The 18,700-nt window shown below is 42.0% G+C and overlaps 2 protein-coding genes across 7 annotated transcripts in view; one reads left to right on the top strand and one right to left on the bottom strand.

Annotated features, from left to right (window-relative positions):
- Positions 1-8,248, top strand: part of ZDHHC17 (zinc finger DHHC-type palmitoyltransferase 17) — a 116,790-nt gene extending 108,542 nt beyond the window's left edge. For all 6 annotated transcript variants that reach the window (XM_068999429.1, XM_068999422.1, XM_068999415.1 and 3 more), the window contains 4 exons: positions 1,631-1,714; positions 2,108-2,265; positions 3,086-3,180; positions 5,134-8,248. In XM_068999429.1, the coding sequence (XP_068855530.1) occupies positions 1,631-1,714; positions 2,108-2,265; positions 3,086-3,180; positions 5,134-5,272 (476 nt within the window). In that variant the 3' untranslated portion in view covers positions 5,273-8,248. The remainder of the gene's footprint in view (positions 1-1,630; positions 1,715-2,107; positions 2,266-3,085; positions 3,181-5,133) is intronic.
- Positions 8,249-10,166: 1,918 nt separating this feature from the next.
- CSRP2 (cysteine and glycine rich protein 2) lies at positions 10,167-15,193 on the bottom strand. The gene is made up of 5 exons (XM_068999450.1): positions 15,066-15,193; positions 12,968-13,136; positions 11,837-11,969; positions 11,078-11,171; positions 10,167-10,477 (listed from the first exon to the last, which is right to left on the bottom strand). The coding sequence occupies exons 1-5, from the start codon at positions 15,175-15,177 to the stop codon at positions 10,401-10,403; spliced, it is 585 nt and encodes a 194-aa protein (XP_068855551.1). The 5' UTR covers positions 15,178-15,193; the 3' UTR covers positions 10,167-10,400.
- Positions 15,194-18,700: the final 3,507 nt, after the last annotated feature.

The following is an 18,700-nucleotide window of genomic DNA, read 5'->3' on the forward strand; positions in this document are numbered from 1 at the left end:
GGAGGCTATTTGAAAAATAAATTAATCAGCAACTAGGGCAAATCCTTTGCCTCAAAATTTTAGTTAAACTATAGCAAGCAAGTTTCTAGAAGTGATTATATTTATCTTTTAAATGAAGTATCAAAATAGCATTATACTTTTTTACAGTTATTTTTTTGTTTTAACTGAAGAGGATGACTTTGTTCCTGCCAGTCCAGGAGGCAATTGTAGAGCACAGTACTGTGTTTTCCCCAATCTTATTCAAAATACAGTTTCTCTAGTTTCTTTTTTCACAGATTTTTTTTTTTCTTTTTAAACTGCAATCAAGATTGTATTATTTCATTTATAGTTTTAAAAGCTACACCCATGTTTTTACCTCACACATATGGATTTCCTGTTTGGCAGAATTTGTTTTAGTATCTTTAAAGATGTTGCTGAAAGAAGCCTTCCATCAGATGCCTCTCAGATGGACTTCTAGGTCACTATTTAACTTCCGTGTTCTTTAAAAAACATCTTTTATGAAACTTAGCAGTTGTGAAATTTAGAATGCAAATGGAAGTGATACCTTAGGGACATTCTCAACGCTTTCTCATATGCTCTTAGGTGATTGAAGGCAATATTGCAACATAATTTTGTGTTTTCGGGAACTTGTTTGATTTTCAAGGAAATGTCTTATGTTTAGTCTAGCTTGTGTTACACGCGTGTTTCTCCTCATCTCTTATTTATCCAGTCTTTCAGCTCACTTGCTAAAAGCACTTGATTATTTTCTGCCTCCAGAGGATGCTCTTGTTTTAGCAGGGAAAACATTTGACATAATAAAGAAGTAAATGCTGTGCTGGTAAATGATGACAGCCAAATCTTTTGTAGCCCATTATCATCTCTGTGGGTTTAGTTTACAGCCTGGAGCTGTTGGAAGGTTACAACACTGGACATATTTTACAAACAGAAGGAAGGCTGAGTACTTCAGAATTATGATGTACTCAAGAGGCATAGTTTTAGCTCTACTAATGTTAAAAATAGATCAGTCTTAGTAACTGAATTTTCTTGCAGAGTAGTTTTTATCCCATTCATTATTACAGCCAGGTTCTTAGGCCTTTTCTGTTCAGTTACATGTATTTGTTTTACAAGTTTTACTAGATTCTTTACTTTTAGCTATCTTCATCAAGCAGCCAAGCCTAAGATGTGAGTTAGCTTATTATCAAGGAAGGTTGTATATTTGTTCATATTTCTGTTACTTTTAAGAAAGTGAACACTGCAGTTTGATGATTTTTCAATGGCTTTTAAAAAATACTTATTAATGTGTAGTTCCTGGCTGTTAAGGGTTCTGCAACAGCTGTCACCAACATTGCTCTAAATATTGTTTATCAGTAATTTTATTAGTTCATGAAAGAGGTTACAAATGAATTAGTGAATTACAGTTGTAACATGACAGAAAATTAAAGAAAAATTGCTTTGTTGTCTGAGAAGTAAAAAAAAATTATCATAAACCAGCTAATTTCACTGTCTTGAAGTTATATTGGCTTAATATTGTAGAGTAATGTTTCTATGTACAATAATAAGCAGTACTTCTAAGGAAGCATTTAAACTTTCTGGTGTAATGTTGTCTTTCTGCTGAAAGTGTAGTAATTTGGTCCCTGTTGTGCAACTTTAGGAGCAGGGAACCATCGCTATTTTATGGGATACCTGTTCTTTCTGCTTTTTATGATCTGCTGGATGATCTATGGATGTATCTCTTGTGAGTAAATGTGATTTTTGATTTTTTTTTTAATTGCTTCTAAATACTTTATCTCCTTGTATGGGTTTTTATTGATCTTTGCCTTATCTGAGTTTTGGGTATTTTTATCCCAAAATTGAACTGGACATTAATATTTGACTATATTGGTTATTTCAATTTAGAGGATGACGTTTTTCTTGTCCTAGATCTTTTTGTCTTCATAATAGCCAAGTGTGTGCATATGTCATGTGTTCAAGGAGTTGGGAAAGGAAGAGAGAGCAAGTAAAGCTCTTCCGGCACACTGTCATTTTCTTATTTAATTTAATGCATTCTAATGTGGGCATTATATGTTGCTGTACAATAAACATACCTTAAATCTTCCATATATTTTTTGACTTTTTTTTTTTTCTCTAGACTGGGGTTTCCACTGTGAGACAAGCTACACAAAGGATGGATTTTGGACCTATGTTACACAGATTGCTACCTGTTCTCCGTGGATGTTTTGGATGTTTTTAAACAGTGTGTTTCACTTCATGTGGGTGGCTGTGTTACTCATGTGTCAGATGTATCAGGTATGGGAGACCACTTCAATCATAATGCTGCGTCTTGGAAGTGTTATAAGAATATCAAATAGTCCTGTCATTTAAATCTTCATGTTCATTGTGCTAGACCAAGTGTTTGGTCTCTCAGCCTTGCTGGAGGAGGCAAGCATCTGCTATCTCTCAGTATTGGGCATCATTCAGTTCTCATTCGCGTGGCCTTTTTTTTGTGCAAGAGGTTAAAATACCTGCCTCCTGCTTTCCATTCTCAGAATGACAAAAAGGTAAAACAGGCCAGAGAAAGGCAATAAAGACTAATAGAGGATAAGAACTGTGGGATCAACTTATAATAATGCTGTGAGTCATTAACAGAAAGGGAGTGGTAGCTTGAAAGAGAATGCAGCGATTTCTCACACTGCTTCAGTGTGAGTTGCGACCACATTATTGTATTCTAATCTGACCAAACCCAAGTTTTCTTTATCCTTTCTAAGAAAAGTCATCCTGAAAGCTTTGAAGTATGACTTGTCATTAATGTAGTATGACTTGACGTGAGACTTAATCTTTCCAGAAAGATTTCCTGGAAATAGAAATTATCCTCTAATGTTTAGGTAAAACTTCTCAGTAAGTTTTAGGTTTTGTCCTCCATTTGTATAATATTCCTTACTTACAACATACATCAATTTCAAAATCTTATGGTTTATGTTTGTACCTGATAATTTCCCCGGTCAAAAACTTGTTTGTGAAAAGAAGGACTTCAAACCAGTAAATTTGGTCCTTTTTCAGTCTGTCTCTCATGCACTACTTGGTTGCATGTTTTTATGTGAACTAAATTACTTATTCTTCGTGTCTTAAGATATCTTGCTTGGGTATCACAACAAATGAAAGAATGAATGCAAGAAGATACAAGCACTTTAAAGTTACAACCACATCTATTGAAAGCCCATTCAAGTAAGTTTTAAAGCATATACAAATTTCTTATTTGTGTAGCCTTGCATGCATTTGAATCATGCTGCTTGTTGAAACAGAACACACTTAAATACTTTTAGAGTATTTTCTCTACTTGCAGTGCTGAATCTTGTTAACTATTTTCACAGTCACACATTCTATCCAGTTAAAGGAAGTAATTTATGTTTTGTAGTGTAGGGTGCATAAACACACAAAAGAATGCTTTCCAGCAGTGGTTGTATTTTACTGTAGAGTTTATGGGGAAATAAATATCTTCTTTATAAGGCAGATGCTCAAACCAGAGGTAGCTGCTTACTGCAGCATGTTGATGTTGACCTGGACATCCATTTCCACACCGGGCACTTTCTCCTGAGTAATACTTAATGTGCTGTTGAATTTGCTCTGCGCAGTAGCTCCCCTTTCTCTCTACTGTGAGAAAAGAGGCTTTGCTTTCTTCCTGTTCATGAGGAAGAGCATGGGCAAAGCTATTTGTGGGGAAGGGAGCAGGATGTCTCGGGAACTGAAGTGGGTGTTGCATGGGTGAGAGCAAGCTGTTGCATACAGCTTTTGGGCATCAGTATATAAAAGAGTAGGTTGGGATTCTGGTTTTTGTAGTGATGAGGGTGCAAGATCAAAGATGGGGGCTCAGGGATAAAATAGTACTGGGATGGGAATACAGGGGCATGGAGCAGCTTGTGGAGCCAAAGCAGGACATAATTGAAGGCATGAGGCTGGTTGTTGATGGGTTGAGAGCATGTAGCCAAAGGAGCTGAGGAAAGGCAAAAGCATGTCTCATCCTGTGAGAGCTGCTGCTCTTGCAGGTGCCACACAGGGAAAAGGAGATAGGAGATGGGAATTGTGATCAGGAGCAGTCAGCATGGATTCACACAATCCTGTTCAATGTGCTCTAGGATGACCCTGGTTGAACCAGATGACCCACTGTGGTCTGTTTCAACCTTACCCATCCTGTGATTCTGTTATGTAGCAGATGGATTTCTGTGCTAGACATTTACATGGGTTTTTTTTAGTATCTCTTCATACAAAACTTGTAGTGAGAAGCAGACAAGCATCTCTGTATGGTTGCAGTGTTCCTACAGAGTAGAGTTGTAACAAAAACAGGTAATTGCCTGAAAAACACAGGGAGGTGCACAGAGTAGGAAAAACCTGCTAGTTTGATCCCAAATTACTGTCACATTCCCAAACCATTTTAACTGAAATAGCTGCTATTATAAAAATTGCTCCTGAAAATAACACCAGATGTCTGAAATAACTGACTTAGCATCACCTGTCACATGAAGCATTGACATCAAATAGTTTCATCTCCTTTTTGCTTAGACCTGCTCTCTTATGTATCATAACATGAGCTTCTCTTCCAGAAAACTGTGATCTGTTCAGCCTGTGTCTAATTAAGTTAAAAACACCCGGCATGTTGGGAGTTTTTATGTAGGTTTCTTAAATATTTGACAGTTAATTGATTCAGCCACAGAAAGTACTTGAATAGTTCATTTAATTAAGATAATGTTTTCTTAATTTTGTGTTGTCAAGGGACCTGGTTGATCCTAGACCTGCAGCTGGTGAACCAGTATGTATGCAGAAACAGATATCAATAAAGATGGAAATTATTCTAGGAAGACATTCACTTCATGCCTCTTTGTCTTGCATCCATCTGTACAATGCAACTGTCCTCTTAGAATAGGATCTGAATTACCATGCTGGGATACATGGTGGTGGACTCCTAGTAACACATTTTGGTAGATAGTGGAAAAAAACCTGGTGTCTTGGTTATGCCCAAGGATCAAACATTCACCAGTCTGGAATAATTCTGAAAAGAGTTGATTTTCTAAAGTTAGGAACTTTAAGGGTGAAGAATCAAATTTGTAGGTAGGCAAAAAATGTTGTACTTCATTAGATGAGCTATGATACTGCTTGCTAACATGTGTTTTTCTTTGTTTTTAGCCATGGATGTATAAGGAACATTATAGACTTCTTTGAATTCAGATGCTGTGGTCTTTTTCGGCCTGTTATTGTGGACTGGACAAGGCAGTATACAATAGAATATGACCAAACTTCAGGATCAGGCTACCAGCTAGTGTAGCACCACCTTCATCCTGTGAGCATATCATACTGAGTGGTGCCTGAAAAATTTTCTCTCTCTCTCTCTCAACTCCGCATCCCTTGAAGAGTAGCATGCTGTGTGTAGGGCTGATGATGAATCATAAAGGTACCTTCTCTTCATCAGAATTTTATTAACAAAAGTAAAAATGGACAGAATAAACTGCCAAACCTGATAAGGAAGAGGAGGAAGATCAAAAAGGGATTTTAACAGTTCTTAACATGAGAATTATTCATGACAACATATTCACAGTATTTGTTATCGGGTTTTTTATTTAAGGTCTTTCACAATGGAGCATGAGATTACTGAAGTATTGACATAAGTAGTTATATTGTGCTGAGCAGAAAAATTTGTATCCCAGTATCAATAATTCCACTGAAACAAGAATCTAGAATATAAAACTAAATTTCATGATACCGAGTTCACTGATCGCTATGTTGTAGTTCCTGTAATGGGATTTTTTTAATACAGATTTTCTGTAGTAAGATGTACATTGAAAAATGTGCTTTTCAGTACTGTCGTAAACATCCTATGGTGGGGATCCCCTGTAACATGTTAAGTTATAGCAGTAGGGCACGTCAGGTAATGTTGAGTAAAAATATGTTGCCCACGTTTTTTGGTGATTGTTTTTGCCACCAGTTAGTGGTACAGCTAAATACTTGTAATAATCCTGTTCTGAAATAATGTAGTCTGAAATAAACAACTGCGCCAATAAGGAAAGCTTTTCTGTCAAAGCCCTGCTTAAATGCATGATACACCTGTAAAATTAGTTTACAGTATATAATGTTCAGGGAAAAAAAAAGTGGGGAAAAATAATTATCTTTGAAGTAATTGTATAAGCAACTTACAAACTAGCAATGTTTTAGTATTAGGTTTGGTCCTCATGCAGTACAGTGTAGTGTATTTGGAGACATGTTGGATGAGAAATTACATGGGGGATACCACAGATGTGAAAGCAAAAGTCTCAGTTATTAAAAGACAAGATAGATTTAAATTGAATGCAATTGCAGAAGAAGAACCCAAAACTGCCTGAAATGCTTATTTCATTTGGATGTGAAATAATGGAACCCAAACTTTAACAAAACCAAAAAATTAAGAATCCCCATAATAGCACGTGCACACAGAAAATGCAGAGCAGTGTTCTGAAGAAGGTGTATTGGCACGTGGAAATCGCCCTTAATTTCTGTTTTTAAGTTCTCATGCTACAGATGTGTTTGGAAGGTAAGGAATGATCTGAAATTGCATTCCAAAGGGGCTTTTCTTGAATGTGATGCACTGATTTTTGTTATGGTGTTTTCATATACTCATAGTGAATTGTTCACTGCTTCCTTAACTATTGTTTACAGAGAGACTGAGAATCAGGTTAGTTCTCTTCTAAGTGCTGTAGCAACCCAGTGGTTCAAGGAACCTGTGAGGGGAGTTTGGGGAGGGACCTGAAAGCAGATGTCTGAGACCAGTGTAAAGAATGTGTATCTGTATATAAATAATTTATCAAATACTTTTCTCTCTGTGAGTGTGTGTTTAGTGTATTTAAAGCTGCTCATTTTCATTTTATTCAACCAAAAAAGTGTAGGAAGATATCTAATGAGCTTTTAGTGATGTTAAATATTGCTGTTAATAGGCATTATGCCCTGCAAATTCACTGCATGTTTGATGCTTGGCAAAATTAGCATTTTCTGTAATACGCAGATTACAGGTAATAAAGCAATCTAGTGGTATTCCCGGCCCTTGCCTTAGTAAGAGGAGCAGTGAAACTGTAAATAGTTGATGTTCAGTATTTGCAAGTAAACATTTTTTCTGTAGTTGTTCATTGATCTCAAGACACACACTTAGTTTGCAAGTACCAGATATCAGGATTTACAGAAGTGCAGCATTAGAGCCCTTGAATGTTTAATACTGGAAAAATCCACATTGTCTTGGACACTTTTAAGAGGAGAGGTTTGGGTATAGGGGTGGCAAGAAGCTTTGGCTACTGTTGTCAGACAAAATTTGTAATCCTAACAAAGACATGCTCTATTTCTGTGAAAACAATTTACTTCAGTTATCCATATTTTTTCTAATCAGAAAAAAGCATGATAGCTTTACAGTATGGTTTGTTTTAATCACCAATGACATTCTTCAATTTTGTTCTTTTTTTTTTTTTTTTTTCCCCCACACATTTTAGTTGGGGGTTGGTTGACTTGAGGAGCTTCAATACACTTCATTAAATATCACCCAGCCACCAGAAGAGCAGTTCAGTGTGTGATGCAAGTTTTGGTCATAGATTCCCAGTAGCATTAACTGCCATGAGTTGCATCATGCACTCTGTGTCAAAAATGTTTGCAAAAGAAGAGGTGATCCTTGGTAGCACGTAGCGAGTTCTGCACTGTTTACGTGTCAGTAGCTCTCTGGTGACAGTTTTGTTGAGACCTGCAGAATGTGAGCGATAGTAGGTAGTTGTGAAGATTAACATGCTTATATGGATTTGGGATGTATGAAGTTTCCAGTGCAAAATGTAACTTGTCTTGAGTAACACTGAATTGTTGATGTGAAATCATAAAGCAAGCGGGGGGAGCCAACTATGCAGCATTTTTCTGTCAAGTTATCAGACTTAAAATTCACTTGTCGAACCAAAACTGCATTGCTTCTGAAACTTAAGCTGATCCAGACCAACAGCAGATCAGACCAACTTAATCTGACATAGGTAGAATAAATAGGAATTTTGTCTTGGCCCTAAACATGTGCTGTTTCTTTGCAGGTTTTTGTATTCTTTGATGTCCACCAGATTTTTTTTTTCAATTAATGTGTAAAACAGCATCACTACATTTTAAGCTGTGGATTTTTTTGTATATTATTTATAACTGTGCCAAGTATTATTTTAATACTGTCGAGATCTTGATGTGTATTACATTGTGAACAAAAAAAAAATCTGTAAAATGTTTAATAAACTAGCTCTCCTTACATAAATTAAATCTGTTAAATTTTGTAAGTTATTAATCAAATAAATATTGACTCTTAGATGCAGTGTTTGTATTGACTTGGGGTGTGATTTCATACAGTGAAATTTCTGTCCAGTTTCAGAAGCCTCTCTGGAAAGATGTGCAGGTGTCTTACAGATGGCATGCACCCAAATCTGTACAGATGTGAAATCCTGTGAGTTACTACACTGTTTTGGTAAATTACACATTTACACTACCAATTAAAGTTAGCATTCACTAATTAAATATTCCTGTCTTTTGAATGAAGCATGCTGGCAAGGTAACATTTCTTAGGGGAGAATTCCATCTGGGGAATGTTTCATGTGGCCTAATGTACTTATATAATGACATTTGAGGTATTCTAAGGGTCAGCCAGACATCTACATAGGGCTAGGATGTGTCACCAAGATGTGTGCTTCTGGGTGGCACTTGCAGGAGACAGACTACCGTGACTCTTCTGGTCCATGCTGAAGGTTAAAGTTTGAGTAGAAACAAGGTAACAATCCAATGGAATTTAATCAGGATATTTATAACCAGCAGTATGTATGAAAGTATAAGGCTAGGACTTAGGAGCACATCTAAAGGGAAGAAAAAGTGCTTTCTACTGAGTGTTGGTTTGGTATTGACACTGAGAACTGGTGGTGGTGTTCTCCCCTTCCCCAAGCAATGTTCCTGCTGAGGCTGTGTCCATGCTGACACCCTGGGGCTTGTCAGGTGAAGACCAGGGAAGGTACTTTCTTCCAGAAAGAATGACTGTCGACCTTCTGTGCTGAAGATCTCCATCCAAGACTTGTAGTGCTCCATCAGAGGAATTGCTGTGGTTGGGAGTCCTGATGATTTGAAAGCTGGTTCCTGGGTTTGGTTTTTTTTGGAAAGAAGCCAGCCCTCTGCACCCTCATTACGCCTTGACTAGATTCAGTGGCTTGCACCTCCCATTAGCTGCCTTTTAGTAAAATCAGACTTTTTTGCTATGAAAGCAATGTCTATGGCAGGAGTTAGCAGGACTGAGAGTTTTTCCCCAGGTTTTCTAGGCTGTGCTGTTATTTACTGCCTCACTCCCACCTGAAATGTGCAGCTTCAGAGTTACTGTTGTGTTTTCCAGCTCTAATCTTTCCTGCTCTGTGAACTGGACAAGCTCTTGGGTCACATTTTCAACTGGCTTGTTTTTCCTCCTATCCACATGGTTCCTTTATGACCTGTACAAAATGCTCTTTGTGTATTATTTTGAGTAGTACATATTTTTCTAATTAGGCTTTTGGCTTGAACTGCTTTACTGCCTCAGACCACCAAGTCATAGATCTTGCTTGAAGCTGCTTTAGAACGTGCTGACATACTTGCTTAATATTTTGTTGCAGCATTCCCAGTCTTTAATGTGTTTCCATAAAGTCAGTGTTGTGAAGGGTTCTTTTATCCCAAAAAAGTATCAGCCTGCTTCGCAAACCAGACAAGAGTTTCAAAGTTCTTTTTTTTTTAACCTAACTTCTTAATCTGCAGCTGTCTCGGTGGAGTATTCCTGCACAGTAAGTTCTGTGCATAACAGCACCTCAATATCAAAGCACACACAGCCCCCCAGAATATTACAGTGAAAATGGTTTGGTTTTCATTTACTAGAGCCTCTGTGGCAGAGACAAGCAGCCATTTAGGCACACAGTTACCCCTTATCTGTCACTTTCAGGCTGGGTGCAGAGCAGTAGATTAAGATTTACTGCTTCGGTGCAGTAAGCAGCTTGCTGCCTTGTACACACATATATGATGGTATGATACTGGAGGAGAGTGATTCAGCTCTGAAGGCCATGACTAGGTATGTCCAGCTTTCAGCAAAGCTCTGCATCAAGTCTATAAGCACCATTTTTCCCCCCCGAAGTACCCCAGCAACACTCCCCTCACTTTTATTGCTGACACAGTAGACAACACTTGGATTTAGGGTATATCAACAAGCAAAGCTTTATTGAATTGATACTAAGTATTAAAAGTGTTATAGTGTGATACACAAAGCAAGGAAAAAAGCAGTGTGTGTGTTTGTTTTTCAAATCATCGGCTGAAGGTACACTACAGTAACTAGTATTTGTTTCACAGTAGTTAGTAACATTAAAGAAACTCTCTTGTTCCTTCTAGCAGGATCTCAGCAGAGCTGAAGGGCATTTTTAGCCCCCTCACTGGGCATGAACAAGGGCACCTGCTCCCTGGCCGTACCCAAATCCCTTGGGGCCAAAGTTCTTCGCGTAACAACCTGTGAGAAAGATGAAACGCAGTAGCTGAGTCTTCTGGCACATTAATTAAGAACAGCACTGTCTAGGCTAAGACTCAGCTGCTTCTCCTTAGTCACTAGAATATCCCCCTGGGAAGCAATGCTTAGAAACATTTTGTTAAGCTGCATAACTGCCAGGACTGAACTCAGTAGCCAGGACTGGTCAGGCTGTGTAGCTCCCAGCTCACTCTGTGAGAGCAACTCACACATCGGTTCTGTGGCTTGGTATCTGTTAAGGCATTTGTTGTCATCAAACCACTGTGTGGATCGAGTTTGTATCTACAACCACGCAAGAAGGCATGGCAGGATGCTTGCTGGCTTGTTTCCTTGCTCTGATCAGGCACAGGGTACAGGCTGCTGCTGCATTTCTCAGCATGTGATGTTTTGCTTGATGCAGATGTCAACTACATCAGCAGCTTCAGTAATACCTACTTCATTTTTTTACTCTATTCCTATGGCTTACAGAGCACTTCCATGTTAACATGAGCCTGAAAGTTTCTTATATCAGCAATATATTGACCGTCTGTCCTTGTAAGACATTACCTTGAACCATAAACAAATGGTCTTTGCTTCTTTTCTCACCTTTACAATAGATTTCTCCCTCTTTTTCAGTTAGGGTTGTAGATTCTAGGCTTTTTCCACACTTGGCACATCGGAAGCAGTTCTTGTGCCATGGCTAGAGAAAAAATAAAAATAAAAATATAGTATTAATACACAGGATGCCCAAGTTGGTAAAAACCCACATTAACTGGAGGTATCTGCATCAGTGTTGATTACAGACTGGTGCAATGAAAACCAGCTGAAGTGCATCAGTAGCACACAAGAGCATCTGCATTTCTGTGAGCAGCACAAAGCCCCAGATTCCACCCAGCATCCTGCTCAGAGCAGCATTTTGAAAGGTTTGGGCTGCTCTGATCAACTCAGAGCACATCGTGGCTCTCTGCAGCGAGTGAGTCAAACAGCTGGCAGACTGACATGCAGTTTTACATGGTATTTCCAGAGACCATCCCCTTTTTGCTGAAACATTCAGCCTCCCTCACAAGCTGCACGCCACAAGTTTCCTCTTCTGGGTGAGGGCTTCTGTAGTCTGCTTCAAGTCTCTAGCATGAGATGATACTGAATCTTCACCCCTGAAGTCTAAGGTAATTATTCATCACCCTGCATTTCAAGTGCTTTTTTTTTTTTTCAATTAAGTTGATTGATTTGACTATTTCCAGTGCAAAGAAATGCAATTTTAAGGTAACTGCCCTGCAGTTGGTTCCCTGCTGGGACTGACATAACACACTTTGCTCAATTTAAAGTCCACGTAACAGGTACAAAACAGCACATGCAGTTCCTTACCTTTCCAGCTCCTATTACTTTCTCTGCTGCGTAAACAGAATCACCACACCTGGAGCATTTCTCTGTCCCTCCAAACTTCTGAGCAAACTTGGAAGGGTTTGGATTTGTGGTGGGCCGGTGAGGAGAAGGCGTGCTGAAAGAAACAGGACATTTGTTTTCTCTACTCTTTTACTAAATGATCTCTTGCTCTTCTTAGCAACATGAACAGACCAGCATCCAACACATGGTACAGAATACAGTACTGCTGCAAAACTGTAAGTAAGAGAAGTAAGTTACCAGCAAGGCTATCCAATTACACTTGGTAGGGAAAAAAACAAAACCACAACAACAAAAAGAGAAAGGCCGTGCTTTAAAGGATAAAAAGAAGCTACTGTAAAGGCTAATTTCCTGAGAAGCCTTCCCCTTTTTACTTAACTAGAAGAGCTGAACTCTATCAGGACATGGATTTTTCAGATAGTAAGCTACAAATAATTCTGTCAAGTTCCTGTCCACTGATTATAATCAGGAACCTGAATGGATCACTGAACCTGGCTGGAGAGCATACATCATATAAACATTAAGCAATAATTTGGGAACTTGCATGAAGCAAGCTGTGAGACATACCTCAGCTTCTTTCCACATGCTTTGTTTTACAGCAAGAACTTAATCAGACTAGGAATGTTTATTATTTAATGTGACTTTTGGTTTTGGCTATAATTAAGCATAATTAAGTTCTTCATCTGCTAGTTAAAAATTCATTCTGCTTGTAGCCCCAGATTCTCAGCTGTCCAAATCCATCCCAGCAAGAACCTGTTGAACATTTCCAGCTTATTTAGGAGAGCAATGTGAGACCCACAGTCACCTCTGTGAGCTCATGCAACGCCAGCAGCAGCTCCATAATCCAATCCCCTATGGCTCATTCATAGGATGAGCGTGTCCTTGCTTGCACGAACTCCTGCTTCTGCTCTTCCGACTCACATGGTCACCAGTGGGAGCTTTGTGCAATGCAGGTTCAATGCCCTGCATTCAGCTAGACTGGGATGTTTTGCAACATGTCTATTCCAAACATGAACATAAACAAAACCCAGCCTGAAAGACTCCCCTGAAACTGAAGGACAAGGGCCATGCACCCCCCCAGCTCAGTTCACTCACCTCTCAGGCTTGATGCCTAGTCTCTCTCCCCGGTCCATGTTCAGCGTGCCTGCCCCTTGGCCATATCCGTAACCTTTTGGGCCATACTTTTTCCCATAGCAAGATTTGCAGTAAACTTCAGCATCATGAATTGCTACAGTTGTGCTGTCCAAGTTTTTCCGGCAGACCACTGGAGGTAAAAAAAAAGTTAAACTGCCTTAAGGGACTATTTCCATCAGCACACATAGTAAGCCAAAAATCAAGTGAGAAGTGATGTTATGTATTTCCCTATCCAAAATCCTTCCCATTAGGCTGTGGGACCACCAGAGATTAGAGGGAGCAAATTGCTGTTTGAATTTGTGATTTATGCTTAGCCCCGTAAAGGGCTCTATTCCTTCCCACCTCTTCATGACCGTGACATTTAGAGCCTGGAAACTTGCTGTGGTTTGATGAATGAGGCTGCTCAGAAACCCAGAGAGGGCAGTCAGCAGTTTCCCTTGATAGATGCCATACAGCATGAAGCAAAAGCCTATCAGTACAGAGGAGCCCCTGTCCTGCCCTTTTGGCCAGGGTGGGGCTGGGTAAAATTCCAAACCTTCAAGGTTCCTCCCCTCCCCCCCACCTCAGTACTGGTTCAGGGCAGAGCTGGGGTTGGTTCACAGCTGTCACCGGAGGGGCTGTGCTTTTCTGGCCTTCCTACATTGTCCTTCAGCACAATGCAAGCCCTCTACTCAAGGTTACAGTAGAAGGGAGAACTATTTCCTTCTTAAACCTCCTTTTGTATGCCAACTGGCACGCTCTTTCCATCTGCAACAGCATTATGCCCATGAAAAAGAATTTGGGGAGAAAAAAAGAAACGCCCTTATGAATTTTTTGTTTAAAGATTTTAATGTCTTCAAACCACTGGGTGACCTTTGCTTATGACACTCACTAGCTCCAAGGTTCTTTTTATAAGACACTAATATCCAATAAGTAAATCAATTAATGCATGTTTGTTAAGTCTACAGACTTTAACCGCAACAGAAGCACGCAGTAAGGAAAAGCATGTATTCAGACACACTAGAGCCATTGTTTGACTGTAAGTTCCAGGTTTCTTTTAATAGTAACTCCCATAAAAGGCTGAAAATGAGGCAGACGATGCATCTAATCTTCGGTTTTTGTGACCACTGTAGAGCTCAAAGAAAGGAGCGTAGGTGTGCTGAGGCTCTCAATGCCAGCATAGCACAGCACAGCAAGGTTAGGCAGCAGACTTAACAGCAAACTTGTTTGAGGGGCCCAGCTGTAACTGCAGCCAATATAAGAGGGCTAAACCCTAGCTCTTCCCATATGTATTAATCACCAACAAGTGGGGCAAAACAGTACCTAATGCTTGCAATAAGGTAAAATTCTCTGATTCAGACAGGCTGTCTGCTTGCAAAGTAGGAGCCTCCAATTCACAGGGACCCTTTGTTCCCGTCATCTAAGCAGAGGTATTTTCAGCAGAGAAAGTGATTTTCAATGCCTCACTGGGCTTGTTGGTTGGACTGGAAAATAATGCTTTGGACTCCTTTCATCTGAAATAAACCACAGGCCCCTGTGCCAAGAAAATTTAGGTTTTTGGCTGTGCTAAAGCATCAACAACTCAGCTGTGCTCAGGTGCACCAGTGCCCTGGTCTGTGCAGGACTCCAGGGCAGCAGTTTGATAACTGCTCCTTCAGCTTCTGCCAGCCCCAGGACCACAGGGAGAAGCCCAGCTGAGCTCAGATCAGTGCAAACAGGGCTCTGCCACTGGGCTTTCTCCTCTGCATGAGCAACACTTAAGCCAGGTTTCCAACCTAGGGATCCCTTAGACTTCTGAGGAAAAGGCTAGCAAGGGTGCAAATGGATGTGCTCTGCTCTGAGACATACATCCTACCCCTTGGTATGATAAAACTTCTGCAGGAGGTGAGCTCTCCCCTTGGGACTGCCAAGCCCAGGAAGCATGTGGGGAAGCAGGAACCAACCCCAACACATGATGGACAAAGCTGCCACCCCCAGTGGACAGGTACCAGCAGAGTCTGGGATATCTCCTGTGGACCAGCACCTTGCTGCTCTGATCCCTGCAGCAGTGCCAGGAGAGATTTTAGAGGGGAATACTTACTGCAGAGGAAGCAGCACCGGTGGAAGCTCCTCCCATCGCACTGCACCTCCTCAGCATGGTAGACAGTGCGGCCACAGGCACCGCATTTGTTGCCACCTCCCCAGTTCGGCATGGTGGTTCTGTGTGCCCTGCCAGGCAGGAGGGGAGAAGGGGAGAGATTTGTTAAACACAGTGTCCTCCACCACCCTGGCCCCAGGACAGCTGGGGCTACAGGCTCCTTCCTTTAAACCAGATCTGTGAAGTTTGTGTGGCATCAGAGCACAACCCTGCAATTTCATCAACTGTTCGAAAACGTGACCTTCCACTGTGTGAGAAGTTTTTGGGATCAGTTCAACTTCCCTGCTCTTCAGATGCCAGACCAGACTTAAAGGCTTAGGCAGGCTCTCTACGGCTATTTGTAAAAGCAGACGAACTGGCAAGGGGAACAGAGACTGCGGCTGCTGAACAGCAAGAAAAACACAGACACGGTCTTCATGAGCCATGTCCTCTGTCCCTGCCTGGGGATTTTGAAAGTTACGTAAATTGGATATGCACAAATTACAGTTTTATGCACAAGAGCTTTACTGCACCTGGAGTGAATGCCCCCCCCAGGTGGATATAATTTCAGTTTCTATGCTTCATTAATGCTGGGCCTCTCATCTGATAGAAGCAAACCAATTGTGCCAACAATGGCATTTTGTTTTACTGAAGGGCCTGTCATTTGGGATGTGGTACAAGCCGAAGTTCACTTCACCAGAAAACCACTTATTAGGGCTGTAGGAATATTCTGAACTCCTCTGAGATCACACCTGCACCTCAAAGAAGTTTAAAGGGGATTATTTTCCAGGGACTCCACCCCGATTACATGAACTGCACCTTTACCAGGCAGGTATATCAACCAAACCCAACTGCTCAAGTAGCCACAGCTGATTTAAAAGGAAGTGAAACCCCCTCTCATGCATTACTTGCAATGGACACTCAGAAAACTGTGGGGACAGGCACCTCACTCATTGTGTCAACCTGTACCCTTGGGAACAGTCTCTCACATTAAGCCAGAAGCAGTGGCTTCCCCATCTCAGGCTGATCTGCCCCCTCCTGAACTCCCCTGCACTCCCTGTCACCACCACCAGCAGTTCCCCCCCAGCTCGACTAGGAGCTCCTCCGGCTCCTCCCATTAACTGCCTGGGGTTAAAGTTCCAAAGCGGAGCCCTGCCCATCATCTTCGGGATTTCTGAGGCTTTTTTCCCGCCACCACCACCATGAGCTAACACAGCCGTGTCTGCTGAAGGCTCATCTCTCAGTCAGCCCTGAACTGCCCTTGGCCTGTCACTGCTGTTCAATGCTGCTTTGCTCTCACCAGCACAGAGGCCAACAGCAGCCAGACAGGGTTACTGTCTCGGCAAGCTTAACCTAGCAGAGCTGCACTCATCACCCCCACTGCTCCTTACTGATGCTCATTTCACACACGGGTTTTGGGCGAGGACCATGGTTTGCCCACTGGAAGCCCAGAGGGCACCTCCTGCCACCCTACCCCACCAGCAATGCCATTCCCTCCCTGCAGAGTCCCCACAGCAGCACAGGTCAACTATCAAGGAGGGAGGCTGGAAAGGAATTTCTTGGGAGCTTCTGACTTTTCTCTGCAAAACTCACCTTCAGTTACACTTAGAAGCTCTCCTAGGCCTGACAAAGAGGAGGTATACACAACAGCATCCCCACTCAAAGCCCACAGCCTGCTGCCTTGAGTTAACTTTGCACTCATCCCTCTGAGCCAGAAGCAGAGGACTACCAATCTCCAGTTGCCTCCCTGGCCAACAGGGAGGAACTGGAAGTGCCACCACGGGGAGCCAGACAGGAGCACTTTTCTTCAAGAGCTCCTTTCTCTAAGGGGCTCCTCTCCCAACGTGTGGGACAGGCCTCAGTGCAGAGCCAGCCACCTCGTGCCCCAAGCAAGGTAGAGCAGACTCGCAAACCACAACTGAGAGCAGCTGTTTTGGCTAAGCCAATTAATTAAGTGATCCATCTTGCTTGGTAAAACAAGCCTCCTGCCCCAGCAGCACGAGCAGCAGTTCAGAAGTTTTAGGGATGCAGGGTAGGATGTGTGGTTCCCAAGTAAGACATGCTGCCACGTAGCTGCTACAAGACCTTTGTCCAAGACAAGCAGACAGCCATTCATGGCATGTGGGAAAATAAGATTAGTTTATTAAACTCAATTGGGGCACCTTAGGTACATTCCTAAGCAACAGCTTAGGAAACTTCCTCAGAGTGGCTGAGCAGTGCCATTTGCACACTGACACCAGTTACTGAGATGGCTCTTTGTTTAATACTTCCATGGGATTAGCATCATTACTGCTCCATGGTTTAGCACTAATACCCTGACCTAGCTCATAAAATTAGTTTTATGACATTTCCTACTTTGCTTTTGTCATTCTTGGCACAACTGTACAGTCTAAAGATCAAGATTCCATTTCTTTTATTCAAGTGCTTGGCTGTGCTACCACACAGCAGCTGACATCAATCACAGCAAAGAGCGTCCTTAGTTAAGGGGAATATAGGCTGCACAACGCTTTGGAAAAGGAATGCATGGACTGGAAAAAAAAAAAAAAAGAAAAGAAAAAAAAGGAGGAAAATAGATTCCTTTCCACTCTGTATGCTTTCCAAAATGTAAATGGTATTTGGTACAAGAACTACTTCTGTCTTTTCTTCTCATCACAATGCTCATGTTCTTTTGTGCATTGACATGAGCCTACATTATTTTAATCATTCTGTTAACAAACAATAATTTAGTTTTCATGCACACTAGAGCTGAGGACCTGAATCAGGTTTCCCCAGCTTTGCCCCAGACTTCACGTACAATATTGGGCAACCCAGGGTGCAGCTCCACCCTTTCTTCCCGAGAGAGACAAAATACTAGACGACCCGACAACCATTAGCTAAGCTAAAATCTTCTGAGATAAGGACTTTGGGAATTCATTAAATGAAAACCAAAAAGGAACTGAAGTCGGTACTTCAAGGTGACCATATTCTCTTCCAGAGAAGGTATTTCCATTTATCCTCCCCATGATGTTCCCATGAAGGCTTGCGTGGGAACAACGGCAATATTTCCTCAGTTACTCAGCAGCAGCAGCTCTCTCCTGGCAGCGCTGTCCCGGAGGCGCCTCAGGGGCGAGGGGCTGGAGCCCTGCAGCAGCCCCGGGCAGCACTGGCCCGTCCTGCTGCCCGGGGCTCCTTCCAGAGCTCCACAGGGAGCAGGCTCACGCCTCCAGCGCCGCCTCAAGCCTGCCCTGCTCCCTCGAGACTCTCTGGCTGGGTCATGCAGGCCTCCGGGGAGCTCAAGAGCAGCAATTAAATACCCAGGTGATCTCGCTACCAGCACCAACAATTTTGGCTGTCGGCTGCGGCTTGATGGCAGCTGCTTGTACCCAGCACGTCATCCGGACAAGCCACGGCAGCCGCCAAGTCCTTTCCGACCCGTTTGTTAACAGCAGCTCTAACTCAAGAGACCTAAGCCAGCCGCAAGGCAGACACACAGGAATTCCAGGCTAGCCAGTTATCCCGGACGGCTTTTTCGGCGGCCCGTCGGGGGAGCCCGGTGCGTGGCAGCTCCGTCATTAGAGCAGCCCAGCAGCAGGAGCGGGTGCGCATCACCTCCCCCGCGC

The sequence above is a fragment of the Aphelocoma coerulescens genome, chromosome 1A, assembly GCF_041296385.1.
Source record: "Aphelocoma coerulescens isolate FSJ_1873_10779 chromosome 1A, UR_Acoe_1.0, whole genome shotgun sequence".
Taxonomy (NCBI): Eukaryota; Metazoa; Chordata; class Aves; order Passeriformes; family Corvidae; genus Aphelocoma; species Aphelocoma coerulescens.